At 43.1% G+C, this 19501-nt stretch overlaps 1 protein-coding gene across 1 annotated transcript in view; it reads right to left on the bottom strand.

Moving 5' to 3' along the window:
* adarb2 (adenosine deaminase RNA specific B2 (inactive)) overlaps nucleotides 1–19501 on the bottom strand; it is a 166106-nt gene that overhangs the window by 48467 nt on the left and 98138 nt on the right. Inside the window, exons 2-3 of the mRNA XM_076721448.1 lie at nucleotides 13933–14019; nucleotides 12045–12997 (exon numbers count right to left, since the gene is read on the bottom strand). Of these exons, the coding sequence (XP_076577563.1) occupies nucleotides 12045–12997; nucleotides 13933–14019 (1040 nt within the window). The remainder of the gene's footprint in view (nucleotides 1–12044; nucleotides 12998–13932; nucleotides 14020–19501) is intronic.

The raw sequence follows: 19501 nt of genomic DNA, 5'->3' as shown, positions 1-19501 counted from the left end.
ACTCTTCAGTGCATGAGAACCTGTTCCAGTGGGTGTAAAGTGACACTGAAAAGCTGAAAACATCCTCACACAGAACAATGTTCACACACCACTGGCATGTTTTAAGCTAAGTTGACTTCTGTTTATGCCTTCAGTGCATAAAACTCTCCTTCTCAACCTATATGCGTCTGTGCAACTGTGGCGTTTCATTTCTCCATCAGCAGGAATGTTGCCAGTTCATCATCTTGCACAGGAGAGCGCAATACAGCCCCTGAAATTCAGCCGCGACGCAGAGACAGGAAGCAGGGCACCGGGAATGGATTTGTTATGTACCTGCCGACGTACAAGCAGGTGCTAAAGCAACGGTAGAAATGTATTAAAAGTCAGAGTGTGTGCCTTCTGTGCTGTTATATACAACTGTGAGGACAACTCTGCCAGCACTATTAGTAATTCATTATGTTTTTACCAAATGTGGTGAATAAGTGCAGCAAGCTGGGTCAAACAGTTTTTAGTCTAAAAGCTTAAAAGTCACCAGGACTGAAAACTTTTCCTTTCAGCCTCTGACTAAAGGATATGATAACTATTCATGCTGTGAGCCGTGGATTTTTTTTTTTCATATAACACAATCTGTCAAAGCTTTATCACTGCTCTGTGAAGCCAATCGAATGGCTAATCAGCTCATCTACCCAGAAGACTTTGTTCTAAAGTTCACGCTGCTGAGATATCTTGAAGCTGTACATATGAGCCACCTCTGTGATAGTGCGAATGATTGGTACAAATGTTCTAAGGGCATGATTTGCCCTAGCCTCCAGAATGGCTTATTTGATCTGCTAAGTGCTTTGCAAGGAGACGGCGACGGGCAAAGATATTATGACTCATGGCAACCCTGGCTGTCATCTGTATGCAGAGTTCAGCACTTCCTGTATTGGAGGGGAAGAAGTGGCATCAAAGGTCGCCCTCGAAACATCCCTCTGTGACAATGACAACGGAGACGGTATTAACAGGCAGCTTCGGGTCCGCCTCTTAAATTTAAAGGTGACGCCTGTGACCCGAATCAGCAATTCAGCTGTTCTGGAAGCAATTGTTACAAAAAAAATAAAATAAAATAAAATAAAAATCAGCTGATAAGAGCAGAGAAAGTAAAAGTTCAGTAAGAGTTCAGCTGCATTTATTTTGTGCATTCATGCTCCTCTAATTTGGCAGGGCTCTGCTTTCTTGAAGGGGAAGAGAGCATGGAGAAATGCTGCTATACAGACTCAATACTATGAAATATGGCACCTATTTCCCTCCGATTTTACACGCACGCACGCACGCACGCACGCACGCACGCACGCACGCACGCACATGTGTGCATGAACGTCTGATCACATGAAAGTATGTGTGGGGAACCTAGCACAGGTTGTGAACGGCATCATGTAAACATTATGCGGGACACACATGACCTCTGTGTTTCCTCTTATTGCCCAGTGGGATAACATAAAAATACATGAAGATGTAGAAGGGGCTCCATCCATAACCCAGTGGACACTGGTTCCAGGCACAGTGCAGGCCTTAACTAGCTGGCTGTTGTATACTCATGGGCAGGCAGGCTGAAATATGAGGGCTGGGGATATGAGGTCTTCCCAGAATGCTAAACTCTCTCTCCCCCTCTATATCTCCCACTCTCTCTCTCTCTCTTTTTCTCTCTCCCCCGCTGTGCCCTGCAACCAATCTGACGCCTAATTAATCCTGAAGGTCTTTTGTTCCGCTGAGGTTTTCCTCTTTCCCCCCACTGCACTCCATCCATCGTCACCCCCCCCCCCCCCCCCCCCACACACCCCCCCACACAGCCTGCCTCTCATCCCTCCCCTTGCCAACCTACCCCTCCTCCTCCACACACCTACATATACACATACACACACACACACACACACACACACACACACACACACACACTCATACACACACCTTATTCCAGTCTCTCCCATTTTGTCTCCCCCCAGGGGAGGCACGGTGCAGTCCCAAAGAGCAGGACAGAGGGAACAGATGTTTTGCTTTTCCTTTTTTTTAGGCATAAAAATGTATGACTGTTGTTACATTTATTCCCAGTATTCTACTAATTATACTCATATGAGACATTTTCATGGTACGCAGGTATGCAGCAATGTGGATACAGTGGAGACAGATAGCAGCTGCCAAGATGTCTACTTTCACAACAGCAACCGTAAAGAGTTCAGTCTTCACGTCTTGAAAGGAATATTGAATATTTTAGGAAATATGGTTCTTAGATGACTTAAATGAGAAGATTGATACCACTATTCCGTCAGTACACCGAGTATCAACCTCCAACCAGCAGTTACTCAGCTTAGCTTAGCATATAAGCTGGAAACAGGTGTAGCAGCTAGCCTGGCTTTGTTTGAACTACATAACCAAAAAAATTTTTTTTTTCACCAATTTCAGTCTATGAGCCATATCTGACTATACATGGCTGATACCCATCGCTGTTTTGTTTCATTATAGCAGCTAGCATAGCAGTATTGTAGATCAATTTGTAGTGTATTGGGATCTCCATCAGGTGACAGTGTAACCTAGGCTATAAATGCTGTGTGACTGTACAGTATGAAGTTAAGAACCACAAAAAGTCAATCTTCTTAACGTCTTATTCAGTCGATGACATGCTTTTACGTAGTCCTTTGAAATCAACACAGCAGTATGAGGAAGTCTCGATGGACAACTGAAATACGCAATGCAATCCCTCTCCCCCTCCTTTTGAGCCACGCACAGGCAGATTTTGCAATACCGTCATTACTGTGATAAATGTTTTTGGGTGTTACAAACAACGTGATTTACTGTGGATGCAATGACATGCAGGTAGAGGGCTACATACATACTCATAGAACTGGAGTTATATCCAGTAACTACTGTTTTCCACACAATGAAGCCAACTCCAGTAACACAAAGATGTGATGGTTACATTACGAGCAACAAGCAACAATTTCTCAGTTGTTGACTTCAAGAACACAAAAGTCTTCATCTCCTCCCGTCATCTGATTTGAGCAGAGAATCCCTTTGATTTTTGTAATAAAATTAATGGCATCACAAAAAAGAAAGAAACAGAAAATTCTGTGATATAAAGTTTAAGTCATATTGCCCACTGTTTATTTTTGTTACTTTTTAACAGGGCCAGGCTAGCTGTTTCCCTCTGTTTCCAGTCTCTATGCTAAGCTAAGCTAACGTCCCCCTGACTGCAGCTTCATATTGTACAGGCATGAGAGTGGTATCAATGGTCTCATCTAACCAGAGCATATCAACAGCACACGCCATGTTCCCACAGCTATGGAAGCGAGGGGAGGACACCCTTGGGAAAACATCTACAGAGGTTTGGGAGGGCCAGTGGGTCCAAGTGATCAGTCAGGCATGTGAGTAGGTGGAGAGGGACAGTCACTGTCAAGGGACATGTGTCTGTTTCTGTGTGTTTGTCTAGCAGAAACTGATATTCTGGACATTTTGTTTTGATATAATATGCTCTCATGACTGATTGTTATTTTGTAAAAACTCAAATCAACAATCAGCAGCCAAGATGTCTGTAATAAATTCAGGAAGCCATGAAAAAAACGACAGCTAGATGAACTCATTTGTGGTCAGAAGGCAAGCTGCTATAATAGATAAATATCTGCCTGTATAAATTAGAGCTCATTGCTTCTCTGCAGATCCAGATTTTTTCCCTCTTTCCCTTCCTCTGACTCTCACCCTATCAACAGGTTTTAACATTGTTGGAAATGGTAAAATTTAAAGTTAACAGTGGTTATTTCCAATATGTACTGCGGCATGCATCAATCCAGACTTTCCTTGCACAGCATTTCCAAACTCATTACATACTGTAAGCAACAGAAGAATGGGGACTTCAGAAAAAACTATGGAAAACAATCCACGGCCCACAAAAAAAACAAGGGTGCTGTAGATAAAATCAGTAACAATCCACTCACGGTTATAAAAACTTCACAAGGAAAATGCATAACAAAGTAATCTGGACAAAAGAACCTAATTAATGAATGAAAGGAGATTAAGCAGAGCTGGAAAAAGAGACAAGAGACCACCTGTGATGTGATGTGAGTGTTTGATGGTTATTTATTCCTGCTTTAGCACTGTACAGCTATGATGGTTGTGTTTGACCAACCAGCAATCGTTACTCCTGACAGCTGCCACATCATCAGAAAATAGTGACCCCGGAGCAGGGACTGTTTTGCCACCTACAGTCCAACAGGAACTGAATTTACTCGCTGGTTCCTTCGGTTGAAATGAAGGTTTTGTTCCTTGAAACTGTGGTAGAAAATGTCATATCATCCACTCAGTGTCAGCTGTTCCTAATATGATCAATATCACGCAGGTCGATTGGATATTTACAGCAGAACTGCTCAATATGACACTGTCAGTGCAAACCTAATCTTTTTTTCTTCTTTGAGTGTAAAATTTCAGTTTTAATATCCCTGGGTACACATATTGTTTTGACAGCTTTCTTCTCCCTAATAAGAACAGACAATAATAAAGATAACACAGAGTCATCTGAAACAGCTGAAGATAAGACGGTAAATGGTGGGGTGCTGCGCTGGTTGTGTGTTAAGTTCGAAAACAATACGCTGGTGCCACAGCTGTTGATCTGCTTACTGTACGTCACCGTGTTGGCCTCATGAACAATCTGATGTCCCAGCTGTGATGTGTGCTGATTTGGGCGTGTGCACGTCTCCATTCAGCGCCGATGACAGAACGGTCCATTGCTTCAGGCTGGAAGGTCATTTAAAGGCCAGACATCCAGACCTCTCCTCGCCTTGCCTCCCCTCCTCTCCTCTCCTCTCCTGCCTGAGAGCCAGAGATAAACCTACACATGCCAGCCACACAGGACCAATAGCTGTGATTTATCGGAAGCCATTTGGTACCTGAACGCCTATGAAATTGTAATGAACTTGATTATGCTTTTAATGAAGTGTGAGAGGTTCTTCAGAAATGATTATAGCCATGCTCTGGCTCACAGCTAGGGGCTGTGGTGAGGAAAGGAGGAGGGAGAAAGAGGGAAAGGGAGGAATGGAGGACTTTCGCAAACAACGACGACTTTGTAGCAGCGACTCAGGATACTGTAGGACGAGCAGAGGTGCAGACAGGAGCGGCACGCTTCTTTGGAATAGATTACAGGGCCGTTCTACTGTATATTCCAGCTGACTTGACCCGACCAACCCCATTTCAATTCCTCCCCGCTGAGGGATTTTCCCTCAAAGCTGCATGCTGACGTGGTACATTAGATTCAACAGCCTGCAGCCTCATAGGTCACATTTTGCATACATATTAGACAGTTGAGGATGATTCTAACCTTTCCGTGTACAGGGTGCTCCCATTCAGACGGGGAAACATTATTGTTCAGTAATTTCACACACAAATCTCCACTCTCCCATGCTGCTTTTTCTTTAAATACCACATGATGGGGTAATGGCTGCTTAAAGGGCAGACTGACAGTCCAGGTGCAAACAGTGGATTTTTGCTCAAATTATTATTGTACGCTAAGTGACAAATTGTAATGAGACTTCGCGGATGCACATAAGAAATTCCCGTCTCGTGCTTATTTACAGATTAGCATCAGAGGCGCTTCTGAGAATTTTTAACTGGGGTGACCCAGGGGTGGCGTAGGGATGTGCATGGCGCATAGAGCCTTTTTATGTGCATTAATATTCCACTAATAATAAGCTAAAACATAAATTAATAGGCTACATGTATACATACACATAGCTGATGATGGTCAGTCTCTAGTTTGCAACCTTTGTAGTCAAGTGGACGAACATTAGCAACAAATAAATAGGATCTTTTTCTGAGCTCATTTCCAAACGTTGAGGCTGTTCACTCATCAAATCCTCGAAGCAAACCACCAAACAAAAGAGCATAGTGCAAACCCTGGGTTCAGCCTCCTCCACATTAATCTGAATTATACAGTATACCATACATTATACACCAAAGTGCAAGGTGTTAGGCAATCCCTGCCACGGTACACCAACATAAAAACAATTAACTGCCTTGTCGTAATCTGAGGACACAGGCATGAAGTGAGTGGATAAGTAACATGCATCATTACAGAGTTAGCGTGAATATGATTTTTCTTTGTTCTAATAAATAATGCTCTGACCTGCTCTAAACCTGTGCAAGTATTTGTGATAATAACAATAATAACAATAATAATAAGTTGACCTCATGAGAGCTCTACTACTGCTATAATGAAATAAGTTTGCAAGACCTTGCACAAAAAGTGTGCGACACATTAAACAAGAACAGCAAAATTAATTGGATTATTATGATAAGTTGGAGTATGTTTTGATTTGGGGATGATATCAAGGCCTACAACTGACTGACGGAGTAAGAAAATGAGAGAGAGAGAGAAAAGCCCTACTCTTTCATGGCTTTAGGGTATAATAATAAAAAAAACCTGCTGATAGATTACATGGATACATCAGGACAGAATTAGTGGACTGGAGAAACTGAATAGCTCTTAATGTCAATGTTTCATTAATGTCACAACTTCAGGAAGGGAGGGAGCAGGAAAGATCTGACTCTGCTGCTAACATAAGCTAACGTTATCTGTGGGATACTTTGTCTTCAAGAGAGCAACAGTTCAGAGGCTTAGGATTGCACTCTGTGACGTTCACTGTCTGAACAGACGTCCAGTGGGTGACTCTTTCTCGTCTTAATGCCTTTTTGTTATTTATTCTGTAGACAACACACCATCCTTTAAATTGTTGCTTTTCCTTTCTGGTTGTGATCGTTATTTTTCACTATGGACACTAGTCGGACTTTGATACTCACGCCTGTGAGTTAGACCCACTTGCAACACATACAAGGCGTAAGTCTAAGCGGTGCACGAGTCATAACCTGAGGATGGACGTAGCTTTCAGTTCAATGTCAGACGTAGCGTAACATGCAGGCACTGTGTGACACTTGATGACACATGGTGAATTTCTCTGCATTTACATCAACCTGCCTGCAGAAACGCTCAGCAGCAAGAGGCATCAGTAGAATCTGCAGACACTGATGAATGCAGATGTTTTCTCAGTCTATTTGCACTGCACCACTTACGGTGATAATCGCAGCTGATCCTGTGAGTACAGTCTGCTGAGGTAGCTGTCACTTTGCGAGTATCTGTCGCCGTCGCTGTCCACATGCTGAGGCTGTAACACTGTCTGCAAGGTCTCCGAAGCTGTTAATCAACTCCTCTCTAATGTGTTGTTCACACCTTCTCTCTCTCTCTCTCCGACTTGGTGGATTTCTATCTTAGACAGGGCGCTTGGCTGGGCGATCTCTGTTGCTAATTTGTTGTGGCAATATTAATTAATGATCAGCCTGTCACAGCTGTTTATATTGAGACAGATTAGAAGTGGGAGAGATTAGACAAAGAAAACAATCTGCGAGAGGCTGAGCGGCTGACAGGGGTCACCTTCACGTGTCTGAAATCATATTCAATTTGCCGTGGCAGAGGCAGGGGAATTACTCCACTTGACCAGTCTGTATCCTTCTCTATCTGTGATGGCTCACATTAAGAGATAACGAACTCAAATCATCTTGAACCACAATAAACTAAAGGACAATATTCAGTTGTGTTTGATCTCATCTGACGTGATGAAAAATTAAGATATTATGTTTGTAATAGCCTAAAGGCAAACACGATGGCTGTTTCATCTGCAGCTATTTCCATGCTTTAGTCCCTCACTCCCTCCTCCAATGACCCTAATTTTCATTCTGCTCTGCCACCAAGCACATTTCCCTATTCAAGTGGACCTTAATCCAGGGTGCAGAGCCCAGCGCCCTGACCACTGACCTCAGTACTGCCCTTCCATGTGGGCCTGCTGAGTCTGTGCCTTCCCACGACTGCACACAAGCTCAGTTGACTTGGCAACACCGCGGTACATTGTGATGGCGAGGGGAGATTAAGTGGCCAATCAAGGCCTGAGCAGTGGGGTAATCATTCCACTTGGTGAAATGGGTGTCAGGATTACTCTAGCATTTTCTCACTTCACTGTGCAGGCTTTAATAGGGCAAAGACATTTTCTGGTAACTATAATGTTGTGGGTTGGATTAAAGAACAGCCTCCAGCTGACTGGTTAATAATGAAGACTAAAAGTTATGATTAGAGGCAAATGTAACCTTGAGGTTAGAGACTGTACAAAGCATTAGGGGAAGGGGGGGGTGGGGGGGGTCAGTAAAGTACATTTTATTCTATGTATTATATATTAATGAAGATGATTATAAAGAGAGGGATCAAACAGATGTTTTTTTCATGTGTGTCACAGAGGTCCTTTTTGCCATACACAGAGGATATGGGATGGCAACCTGTTGCCTAGAAATTAAAAACTTTACATAGTACTCCTCTGCAACAGCAAATACACTTTCAGTGAACAATAGAGAGCAATTTCTGTTTTCTGTAAGCTTTGCAGCCCCCCTAGGCGCTCCCACATGTTTGGAAAGAGAGGGGTGAGGCGAGGGGTATTCAACTGGTTGCAATCTGCAACCTCACCTCTAGGTGCCACTCAATCCTACACATTGGACCTTTACGTGCTTTTGCTTCCAAAGCTAACCACAGAGCAGCTTTGTACACCCACTATCCACTGTTGAGCAAGGCAGTTAACTCCCAATACCTCTACGAGAGCTGCTAAATGTGGACGAATGTGGTTGTAGTCTCTCAGCTAGGAATAAACAGAGTGAAGTCAACTTCAGGCAAAATATCTCAGAATACATTCCCATTTGATTTCCCTGGATAAATAAAGGTTAAATGGAGGAATAAGAAATTAAAGTCCTTGCGGGAAGACAAACAGACCTTTAATGTCAAGCAGACTGTGGCCCAGTGCCTCATTTCTGGAATGATTGTTTAAGTCAATCCCCACAGTAATGAGCGTAGGTGGGATAGAGAAAAGCACAGGATGTATTACTGCAGACTCTATCGGGTGTGTGGATGTGCACTAGTATGCTTGTCTTGTCGCTCTTGCCGTATTATTCCTTAGTATGTTTGTGAAGAGTACAGCACCATGCAGTTCCGCTGAGTTTTAATATTTCATCGGGGGGATGAATTCTGGAGCTACCAGTCTTCCAGTTTGAGAGACTAATGCTGCTCCTCATACTTATGTTTCACTCTGTTGAGTTAATGCTATATCCTGATGTTACTGTCCTTTCTCCCCCTACTTACTTTCATTGATCTCTCTCAATACATTCAAGTGTTGAATCTCTTTCTTCTTCTATGTGTCCCCACTTCCTTATACAAGAGGGAAGTAGCAGTGTTGTCCTAACCCTCTGACCCTGTGCTAGACATTAGCTGGTGGTCTACCTTGTGGGTCTATATTTATGTAAACCAGATGCATGTGAAAGCTCTCCATCACCATTGGGAATGATTACAATGACCCACTGCCTCCTTTGTCAGGAAGAACTATATTGTGTAAACAGAGGGTATGTACATGGGTTCAGGTTATTACAGCAGCTACGTTTGGTCAGGACTATTTTCCAGTGTCTTCAACACTTGGCTTGTATTAAGTTTATCTACAGTGACGATATTAGATTTTTTGAACTGATGACCACCAGGATGTGATCTGTTAAAAAGAAGTCAGACTAAAAAAACTATCTGAGATGTTTTTTGGGGAAAAATAACTCTTCGGTGGAATTTTTCACATCTCAAATGCAACCAGTCCAGGTCACATTGTTTAATTTTAAAATAGAAAATTTGGTTAATTACAACATGGGTGCTACTTTCATAGATTTTAGCCATCATTCTTATCATCCATGATAATCACCAAGTTCATTTTGATATATAGGAATATGGTAACATTGAGGAAATGTGAGCAGTAATGTCCAGCAACTGGCCTGAGTTGCTAACCTAGCTAGCTCGTAACGTAATTAACGTAATCCGTAATTAGTTATCTCTTTCTCTCTTACGATATTTTGGTATATTATTTGCTGTCACCTCACAGTGACTCTGGGTTACAGTACTAATGGTGAAAGTCAGCTTTTCAAGTTCAAACGGGGTGAAAATTGCTTCATTGCTTTTCTTCATGACCTTTTTATCTCCTAAAACCAGTTACAGAGCACTGCAGCAACATGGTAAAAAGATGGAACAATACTGGCTTCACAGGTGGAACCTTAAAATAAGGTTAAAGAATGACTTTGGAGATATAACCTTTTGTTTTGCCACATTATAGGATCATTAATGCAGAACACTAACTAGTGTTAGTGTTCTGCATTAGAGATAACCAATACAAAATAGTACCTTCTCAAAGAATAGTGAAATGTGAAGGACTTTTGACAAAAATGTCCACAATAATAATAATTCTGTGTAGGATCATTAACACCTGCTCAATAAAGCTTTATACTGCAACAGGTAGCATACAACCAGAGTTAATTCTGGGAAAAGAAAACGGACCAAGCTGGTATACATAACTTGGCATACCACCATAACATTAGCATTACCCCCGGGCTACAGCTGGCAACCACCCCCACATTACCCGTCACATCTGCAGTGCAGCCAACCACAGCCCGTGCAATCAGTGCTCGGTAAGAAGATTGACTCACATGTGAACACGGATAGCGTGTATGTGAGCCAGAGGGTTTTGCATTAACGTTACATAACAGTTCAGACATGTAACACATCATACCCGTAAACACATGCATGCTCACATGTTTGTTCATGCATACATATTGTATGTGCGCTTTTGTCCTTTACCAATGAAAATAAAATGCCTCTTGAGCCTGGCAGACAGCACGGCTGACTTTCAAGAAATTCCACAAGCGAGTGCTTTCTGGAACTAAACGGGTGCGGCAAATCCTCTTAAAATCCTTTTAGACACCGTGGCAGCAGGGAGAGAAAGAAAAAGTTTCTCCCAGGCAAACATGTGCAGGTTTGTTAGGTTGATGTCGTGCTCTGGGGAAGGACACTCTCGCCAGTTTATTTCTTCAAGGCTGGAAAAGAATGTTAATACGACACATACCCTACAGGATGCGCAGAAGCACAATATGGTGGCATGTGTGTCGGCATAAGGTTTCAAGGAAAGACTCTAGGGAAAGGACGCTTTGGATGTGTATGGCTTAATTTTTCAATTCAAGACTTTATGAGTGAGGTGCTTTGCACATTCCTTTGTGTTGTATTAAGACAGTAGGGGGAACATTTCAGATTTCACTTTCAGCTGCCGACATGCCAGACCTGGACAGCTTGTATATAAGGTTTTTCTCTACGCAAACAATAGTAAACAAGTAAAATCAGTGTGACTATCTACTCAGGGCAGTTTTACTTTAGATGAAATTCTTCAGCGGAAATGAAGTTTTAAATGGCTGTCAACAAGTGCCAGCCAATCCAGCCACTATGTCTTTAGGCTCTCCAATTTCCTCAAGTTTCTAAAAAACTAGTTTCCTCGCTCTGATTTCCATTTACATATTTGGGTAAATGAGCATGGGATTGGGCTCGGTGGTTTGTTTGTCGATTTGCTCTTTGCTTTTCTATCTCCTTTGGGCAGCAGATTGAATTAATGTTTGTAGACACTGTGATGCCACACATGAGGAAACAGGAGATCTTGCAAAATTGCAAAACTCTCCCAATTACAGCTCTACAAACACATAAGACTCTGAAAAAAAAAAAGTCATTTGGGTTGTGATGCAGATTTCTCTTGTGTCACAGGCACAAGGACAATAATTAGCTTCATTTACATGCTTTTCTATTTAAATAGACCAACAAACATATATTGTTTACTCAAGACACAGGCTTTGTAGAACACACACATGCACCCAAAAACACAAACACACAAACTTATGATGTGTATTTTAACTATATGCACTATTTTTCTGACACAAGGTAAATACCAGCTTGCTTACACATATCTGTATCTGCGCTGCCACCACTTTTCCTTCCATCCCTGGCCTTTTTAGCTCCTATCTCCTTTCCTCCTTAATTACTTATTGGGAGGTGTTTGGCTTTGCGCTGCACGCCTGCTGTTTTGGTCATTACAGGCCCCTGTAGGAAGTGGAGTAGCTGCCAAAGAAGCTTAGCGGAAGACAGGCGAAGGGGAGGTGACTGTACTCACCTGGGGTAAATGAGGACAGCTCTTCCTGCTGGCTTTGAGGCCTGTTCTCCCCTCAGGGGCTGTCCTGATGTTGAAGAGGGCCTGAAGAGCACACTGGGCCGCCTGGTTCTTGGCCAGCTTCTTACTGCGACCGCAGCCCTCAAATATCCGCCCATCCACGCGCACCACCATCACAAAGCTACGCAGCCGTCGGCCTTCTGCTCGCTCTGACAGGCAGGCATAGCGCAAGCCCGGCCGGAGCTCATTGAGTAACGCCACGGGGCTCTTGGGGGCCTCTGGCTCTGGAACAATCCCACCCAGCCTTTGCTGAGCCTGAACCATCAGATCCAAGGTATGGCGAAGCAAGCGTCCATGTCTCAGTAGCTCACTCGATAGCAGCTCACTCTCCGCTGCTGAGTTGCAGAGCGAGAGGCCATCAGAGCACGGTGAAGTCTCGAATTCCTTGAAGAGTGTGTCAGGGAAGTCTGCTTGATCTGAGGTGAAGTCAGCCGAAGGGTTTGAGATGTTTCCCATGGCCAGGTGGGCCTGAGGAGCATTGGGGAACTGGATGAAGGACTTGAGGGCCAGCTCGGCAGCCCTCATCTTAGCTTTCTTCTTTGTGGGGCCTGTGCCCTCGAAGGTCAGCCCGTTGACCTCCACAGCGATGGAGAAGACAGGAGCATGGACCGGACCGGTCTGAGACACCATGCGGTACTGCAGGCCCGGCCGCAGCTCATTAAGCTGCACCAAGGCGTTCTTTGGTGCCTCAGACCAGGACAGTTTCTTATAGATCAGGCGGAGTTGACACAAGTGCCCATTGTTGTCTTCCTCCAGTGGCCTTTTCCTCTTCAGACCAGAGCTCCCACTTCTTGCAGAGTCGGAGCAGAAAAGCGACTGGCACTCTGCAGACCCGATGGAGCGATCCTCTAAGTTACCAATATTCCGGTTTTCCTTTACCTCTGCACTGCTGGTGCCTGCAATGAAAACAGCAAAAACAGAAACAATGTAACTGAATGTGATAAAAAAAAAATTACTTCCAACACAAGAGCAAAAAAAGCAGTCATGACTGTGTGACACATTTATCCTGGCTGAACAAAACGGAAAACCTCCCAAGACAGATTGAGCCACTTGATACACAATGAAACGGTAATGAACAAATCTACAATCATCTCCCTGAGCCGAGCCCACTTCGTACCACAGGCCTCTGTCATATTTAAGTGTTTTAAAATCCAAATCCAAATCCCCTAAAAATGGCGATGTTATCTGCCAAATCATTCTGTAATCTGCCTCAAATTGGTTCTGAATCTGTGTCGTAAGTGGGAAACATTGGTCCCTGTGGCCAATGTAAAGCATCAATCCTATTTGTAATGGGGGTGGGGATCACATGGAGTGGCAGACATTCCAAGAAAGGATGAAATGTCTGTAGCCCACTTTATTTCACACTTCTATCCTCTGTGAGAGCAAAGTCTGAACAGCTGTGATACGCTCTTCAAACCTAGTTATGGGGAAGTGGTGGCGTATTGCATTTCTGATGGGAAACGAACAAAAATAGGGTGTTCAGATCTTGCCACAAGAATGTTAATGGTGGAGTGGGAGGCTGGGATCAAGTGGTGACATTCACTGGTGGGCTGAAGCAGATTGTAGCTCGAGATGATAGGTACATGCACGCCTGCGTGCACGATCTAATGACTTATTTATCATGAACACTCAAATTTAATATTTTATAGCTCACTTTTATAAGATAATACAGATTTTAACACACAAGCTGACACCCGTGCGTAATCAAATAGCCCATTTCCCAAATAATTAATTATGTGGGTGACAGAGAGATCATTTCCATATTAGGGCTGACACTGAGGGAGTTAGCGCAGCATGCTGACAGGGAGAAAGAAAAGAGGCAGCAGCTTACTTAAACTGTCCTCGTCCTCTGTGCTGCTGGTCCCAGGGCTTATGTACTTGAAAGGGGCGATCAATGCTGACAGCATACTGACTTTCTCTGGAGGAGAGACAAGAGACATGCAGAGTCAACAAGAGGGCAACGGCGGAGATGTTTTCATAGTTTTATCGATTAAAGCTGCAGATCAGCATCGACCAAACACAGAGACAGAGACAAAGTGTAAGTGAGCAGGAGCATGAACACAAGGTGGTTCACCCATCACCCCTACATGGACCACAGTGCATACATGCCCACTTAAGGCTGCAAACACAAAATATACACACAAAACAAAGAAATTAAAGGAAACACACACTGGGCCTTGTGCAAGGACACTTTGGTATTCTTATCCTAATCCTCTCTGAATTTTTTCTGTCAGATTTGTGCATGAAAGACCAAGTCAGATTCACCAAACTCTCTTAACTGGACTTGTTTCAGCATGATGGATGTCAACTCTTCATGTGGAGGTGTGTGCTCCTGACATCATTCACATCATCAATGCCACTAAAACTGCCATATAAGGTAAAACAAAGTGGCCATGTGACAGTCAGAGATAGGTGATGTTACACTGTTGGAGCAACAGAAGATAATACCCAACAGTGACCTGCAGAAAGACCCTGAGCTGAGCAGCTCAGTGCAGACTAAGAGAACTTTTCTGGAAACTACTGTTATGAGCTGTATAAGTAGCTGTATATTTTATTATGTCAATAAAATTAGAAACTCCAAAAAACTTCTCAAACTGGCAGTCCATGGCGAAGATGACATGGTGAACAGAATATTAAAGATGGTGTGAGTCATTCTGGAGAAAGACTGTTGATATTTTTTCGCTGAATTTGAAATTCAGCAAACATCTCCTCACCGTCTGCTAGCTGTCCGTTTTGTGTGTGCGCTAAAAAAAAAACCAAAAACCAAAAACTCCCACTTTTGCACACAGCCCTGGCTCTGTAAATGGGAAACAAAGTGTTGTAGCCAATCAGCAACAGGAGGCCAAGATGGGGGAGCGAGAGGGACGGTAAAGCTCTCTCCAGAGAGTCTCACCCCACCTTTAATTTTAGTCTATCTATAGACTAAATCTATTTATTTTACTTGTGTATCATTTTCAACTCCATTCATTTGGATTAAGGCATTCTGATTTCATGTCTGCACCACTCACGAGTTCTCTTAAATAAATTTGCGTTAAGAATGAATCTTAGATGAGTGGTTGTTGCATGAGGCCCATTGTTATATGTATTTGACTCTTTATGTATGAATTCATTGTCAGAATTAAATGAAAAAAGGACAATTAGTTTGCTTTTGTTAAGCTGATGGCAGCTTGTGACAGCAACACTAAGCCTCGCCCATGCGTCCACGCCTGAACCATGACTGGACAATTGACTGTTCACGATTGATTTTTTTTTTTTATCTGTCATGTAAAATTCATACTGCAATGAGAAAAAAGATTTTATTAGTCAATACAAAAAAACTAAATAGTAATTGAATCATTATTTAATTATGACACAGTAAATGGATACACACTTGGACTGGTTTGGATTTAGGCATTTTAAATCCTGGTGCTACATCTTTTCTGATAAACTCCTTTCTCTATCAGTGCTAACTTTGACAGTGACTTCCTCCTGCTCCTCTCTGGGGTCTGCCGCTGTCCAGGTGTGCGTGTTGTTTACAGTATGAAGCCCTATTAGGGCCATCGCTTGGTCTGGTGCACTCCATGCAGCGCTGAGCAGAATTGACAGACCAGTCTGGCTCCTTAATTACACCCCCTCTCTCTTCCCAACATCAGCTAATGATCAATAAAGAGAAAGGTAAGGGAGAGGCAACACGAGAGAGGAACCGGAGGTGGACAGAGGTAGGGGGAGGTGATGAAGTCGGAAAAAGCAGGAGGAAGAAAACGAGGTAGAATGAGTTCATGTGGGTGTGGGAGGTTAGAGAGGGGGAGCTTGAGGTCAGGCTCTGGCTGCTGCGGTCCTGGAGCAGCATTCAGACCTGCAGCAGCAACAACTTCAGAGAGCTAAATGCTGCATAAACGGGGCGCCACATTACAGTGCAATAAACATGTTTCGATAAGAGCGCAAGGTTGTGAATGAGCTCGGCCCCCGGTGCTCTCTCTCTCTCTCTCTCTCTCTGTCCTTGCAGCACTAGAGGGGCTCAATGAGTCACTCTGACACACATGGATACACTCTAAACACTGAGACTGGAGCTGTGCTGGTCCTCATGGGCCAACATCACAATACAAGCATTTGCATTCTGACCTAATTACGGACTAAAGCCCAACACAAGCAGCAATTTGGCCATAAATGACTCCCTCGGCCAACAGGGTCATTATCTAGACCGTTTTCAAATCAGCCTATATTGTTTTTAAAACCCCTGAAGCCCTATTTACAGTAAAAACATGGCTGTCTGGTGCGTTTACAAAAGTGGCAAAATTAGGGGCGTTTAAGGGGCTACTGGCTGGTACAGCATATCTTAGCTCAGTCTTGCATTTGCACACAAAATGTATCCAGTTCCTCTGTAGCGTGAAAGACAAATGTTCACATCAAGCATGAAATTACAGGCAATTAACACACAGGAGCCTAGGCTTTCACACAGTGGCCTGAAATTCCTGTCATGTATATTTGATAATCCTGTTCTGTCAAAGGGTCTAAACAACCCACTCAGCAGCTTCTGCCAAGTCAAAGGGCCCACCGGGCAATGAGATACCAAAGTTTAGAAGAACCAGATGAACACGTATGTACAAAAGGCCGTGAGCTTTACAGCATAAGCAAATGTATTCTCCTTGGAGAATAAACTGATGCTGGTAACACTCAAATCTACAGGTTTACAGCACACAGGCAGGAGAGAGCGGTTTGATATTTTATTGATCTCCTTCACTGCTTTCTTATGAATAAAGATCTGTGGAAGCAACAGAAATCCTGCTCATCCAGGTAAAAGCTACAAAGGCCTCTTTATCCTTCCCTTCCAAACACAATAAGCAACAGGTTTTTACATCTGGTTGCCAAACCTGACCAGAGACGGTTCATCATTTTGGCTATGATGAAAAGTGTTCTGTTAATTAGTTGTAAGCATGTTATGTTGGCTCCAATGCTACCACAACGGACCCACGAAGGAAAACTGCCAGTCAACTGCAAGGTGAAAGGTCTGCTAACTTCACCTCCACCTGCGATAGCTAAGCAAACCTGGCAAAAGGCCTGGTCGGGCATGACGGCTGAACTCTTAAAAAAAACGCATCAAACCCAAACTGACCACTTATTTAATGCACCACTGTGAAAGGTGAGAGTCAAACACACCCACAATGTTGTGTGAATATATATATATATGTATACACACATATATATAAATTAAAGCTTTCTCTGAGTACATTTTTACACATTAACTTTAGAGAGTATAATATTCTAGTACTCTTTCAATCCTTGTAAAGAGGAAATTAATTCCATGCACTATCCTCAATGCTTGCTGCTGTGTCGGGCTGCATAAAAGCCTGAATAGACCCTTTTATTCTGCATTCAGAGGATTTTTTATTTGGATGACAAAGTTCACAGTGAGAAAAGAGCTTTTCTATATAGAGCTCTTCAGGCCTGTATAATTTCAAAGTAACCCTCAAAAACAATTCTTGTCACTTTCAATGGACCACAGTTCATTTCAAATGTCTCAGGAAGTAGCTATTGAGAAGAAAATATCATCATGTTTTCAATAACTCTGATGCTGAATCAAATGCGCAGTGGTAAGCAGTGCAGTTTAGAGGTCATCCTCGAAATGCCACCTCTTATCGTTTTTTGATAGCTTTATGAAGTGCCGGCAAAAAACATACTTCAGCCTGATTTATGAGTGAGCTGTGTGCAACGTCAGAGGCAGTTTTTGTTTGTGTTTTACAGTAGGTAGTGTGATTGATTTTCCAAGAGAGATGCAGCATATTTTCGGCCTTGTAAATTAAAACACCCTGCAGAGAGCTCATGCGGTCTGATGCGTGAGGACAATAACATAAGCGGTTTGTTGTATTGTTGAAATGTTCGTTATGTTGTTAAAGTTGTTCTTGACGGTCGTGCATATCTACAGTTGTAAATGATGCTAACGACTTGTTGGAAATGTGATGGCTTTAGTTTAATAAGGAGGCTTCCTGGAAATAATTATTTAATTTCATACCAATTACATGTAAAATAGAAATTCCCTTGAAAGAGCAGCTCCACGTAAACCCAAGCAAATATTCATTAATTTATTATTGGAAACTGTATTTATTATTTATCTTTAATTTACTCCGTTCCCTCTTGGCTGTAGAGAAACAGAGAAACATTCTGGCATGACAGCTGACCTACGATGTACCGCCTAGAAGTCTCTGTAGGTAACACTAGCAACTAATTGGCATTAATTAAATGGAAATGTACCAATTGAAAAGTGCCTCTGTTTTCCCTATGATTGGTACCAAATTACACAGCTCTTTCCGGAAAACTTCTGAATAAATGATTGGGAAATTATCTGTGAAATATGGACCCTTTAAAATACAATGTTACCAAAAAGACAATAGGCACAGAAAATAATAAACTAACCTCATTTGAAGCCATATGGGGAGATGTATTACAGGCTGTGAGTACAATAAATCCCACCCGTTAAAGTGCTTATCTTGAACCTTTAAGAGGCAGGATAGTATGATAATAATGAGGCCGGGATCCACACGGAAAAATAATGAGGCCAGAATGTTTGTGCCAAGAGTTTAAGTCTCAAATGGTTGAGGGTTGTTTACTGTGGCTGAGTAAATGTGAGTAATCTGGTACATTTGTCAAATCGCACTGCTCTGGTACAGTCCTGCCCAAACACAGTCAGCTGCTAACAGAGCGACTGTCGTGCTGCTGAGGAAGTCCATATGGCCGCCAGACTGTTAGAGCACCTGAAAGCTCTTTTACACAGGAATCATGAGTATGTTGTAAATGCACATCTCTCAGGCCTCCATTTCTTCTTTGTGTGTGTTACTTTGTGGCAATAAAGAGGTTAAACTGCCTGCAGTAAGGCCGGCTTTGTGTTTCCATATATGTCACCTCCTGCATACAGCAATATCCTCCCAGTGACCTTACATGATATCCGCGTTTGATTTGGGCTAATAAGGTGAATCTCTTCTCCTCTATCGAAGCCTCACTTCAAAGAGTGGAAAAACCCAGCCTGGCGCAAAGTTCATCAAATGTAGCACCAATCGCCGCCGCCGATTTGGACATTGTTACCTTACATGCCCTTCACGGTATCTGTCATCCATCCCTTCTTATTCACCAGCCGGGCCGAGTGGATGACACAATGCATGCCAATAGTTTCAGCTCGCTACGTCCATCCCCCACTGCACCAGGACACGGTGAGAGGAGATGACGCTCATTTGTTTCCACCGCACAAAGGCAGGGAGGCGGAGGAGAGCCAGGTTAGATAGGGAGAGCCTTGGCAGATGGCCATGCACTCCTGATAGTGACAACACCGGTGATGGTGTCCATTCACAATGAGCTGGAGAAGAGTCTCTCTCTCTCTCGCTCTCCTTGCACTTCCTGTATCAGTTCTGAGGAGAGGGTAATGAGCCCAA

This window comes from Chaetodon auriga, chromosome 21, assembly GCF_051107435.1.
Source record: "Chaetodon auriga isolate fChaAug3 chromosome 21, fChaAug3.hap1, whole genome shotgun sequence".
NCBI lineage: Eukaryota > Metazoa > Chordata > Actinopteri > Chaetodontiformes > Chaetodontidae > Chaetodon > Chaetodon auriga.
Note: the sequence above shows the minus strand (reverse complement) of the source record. Positions and strands in the feature narration are given on the sequence as shown.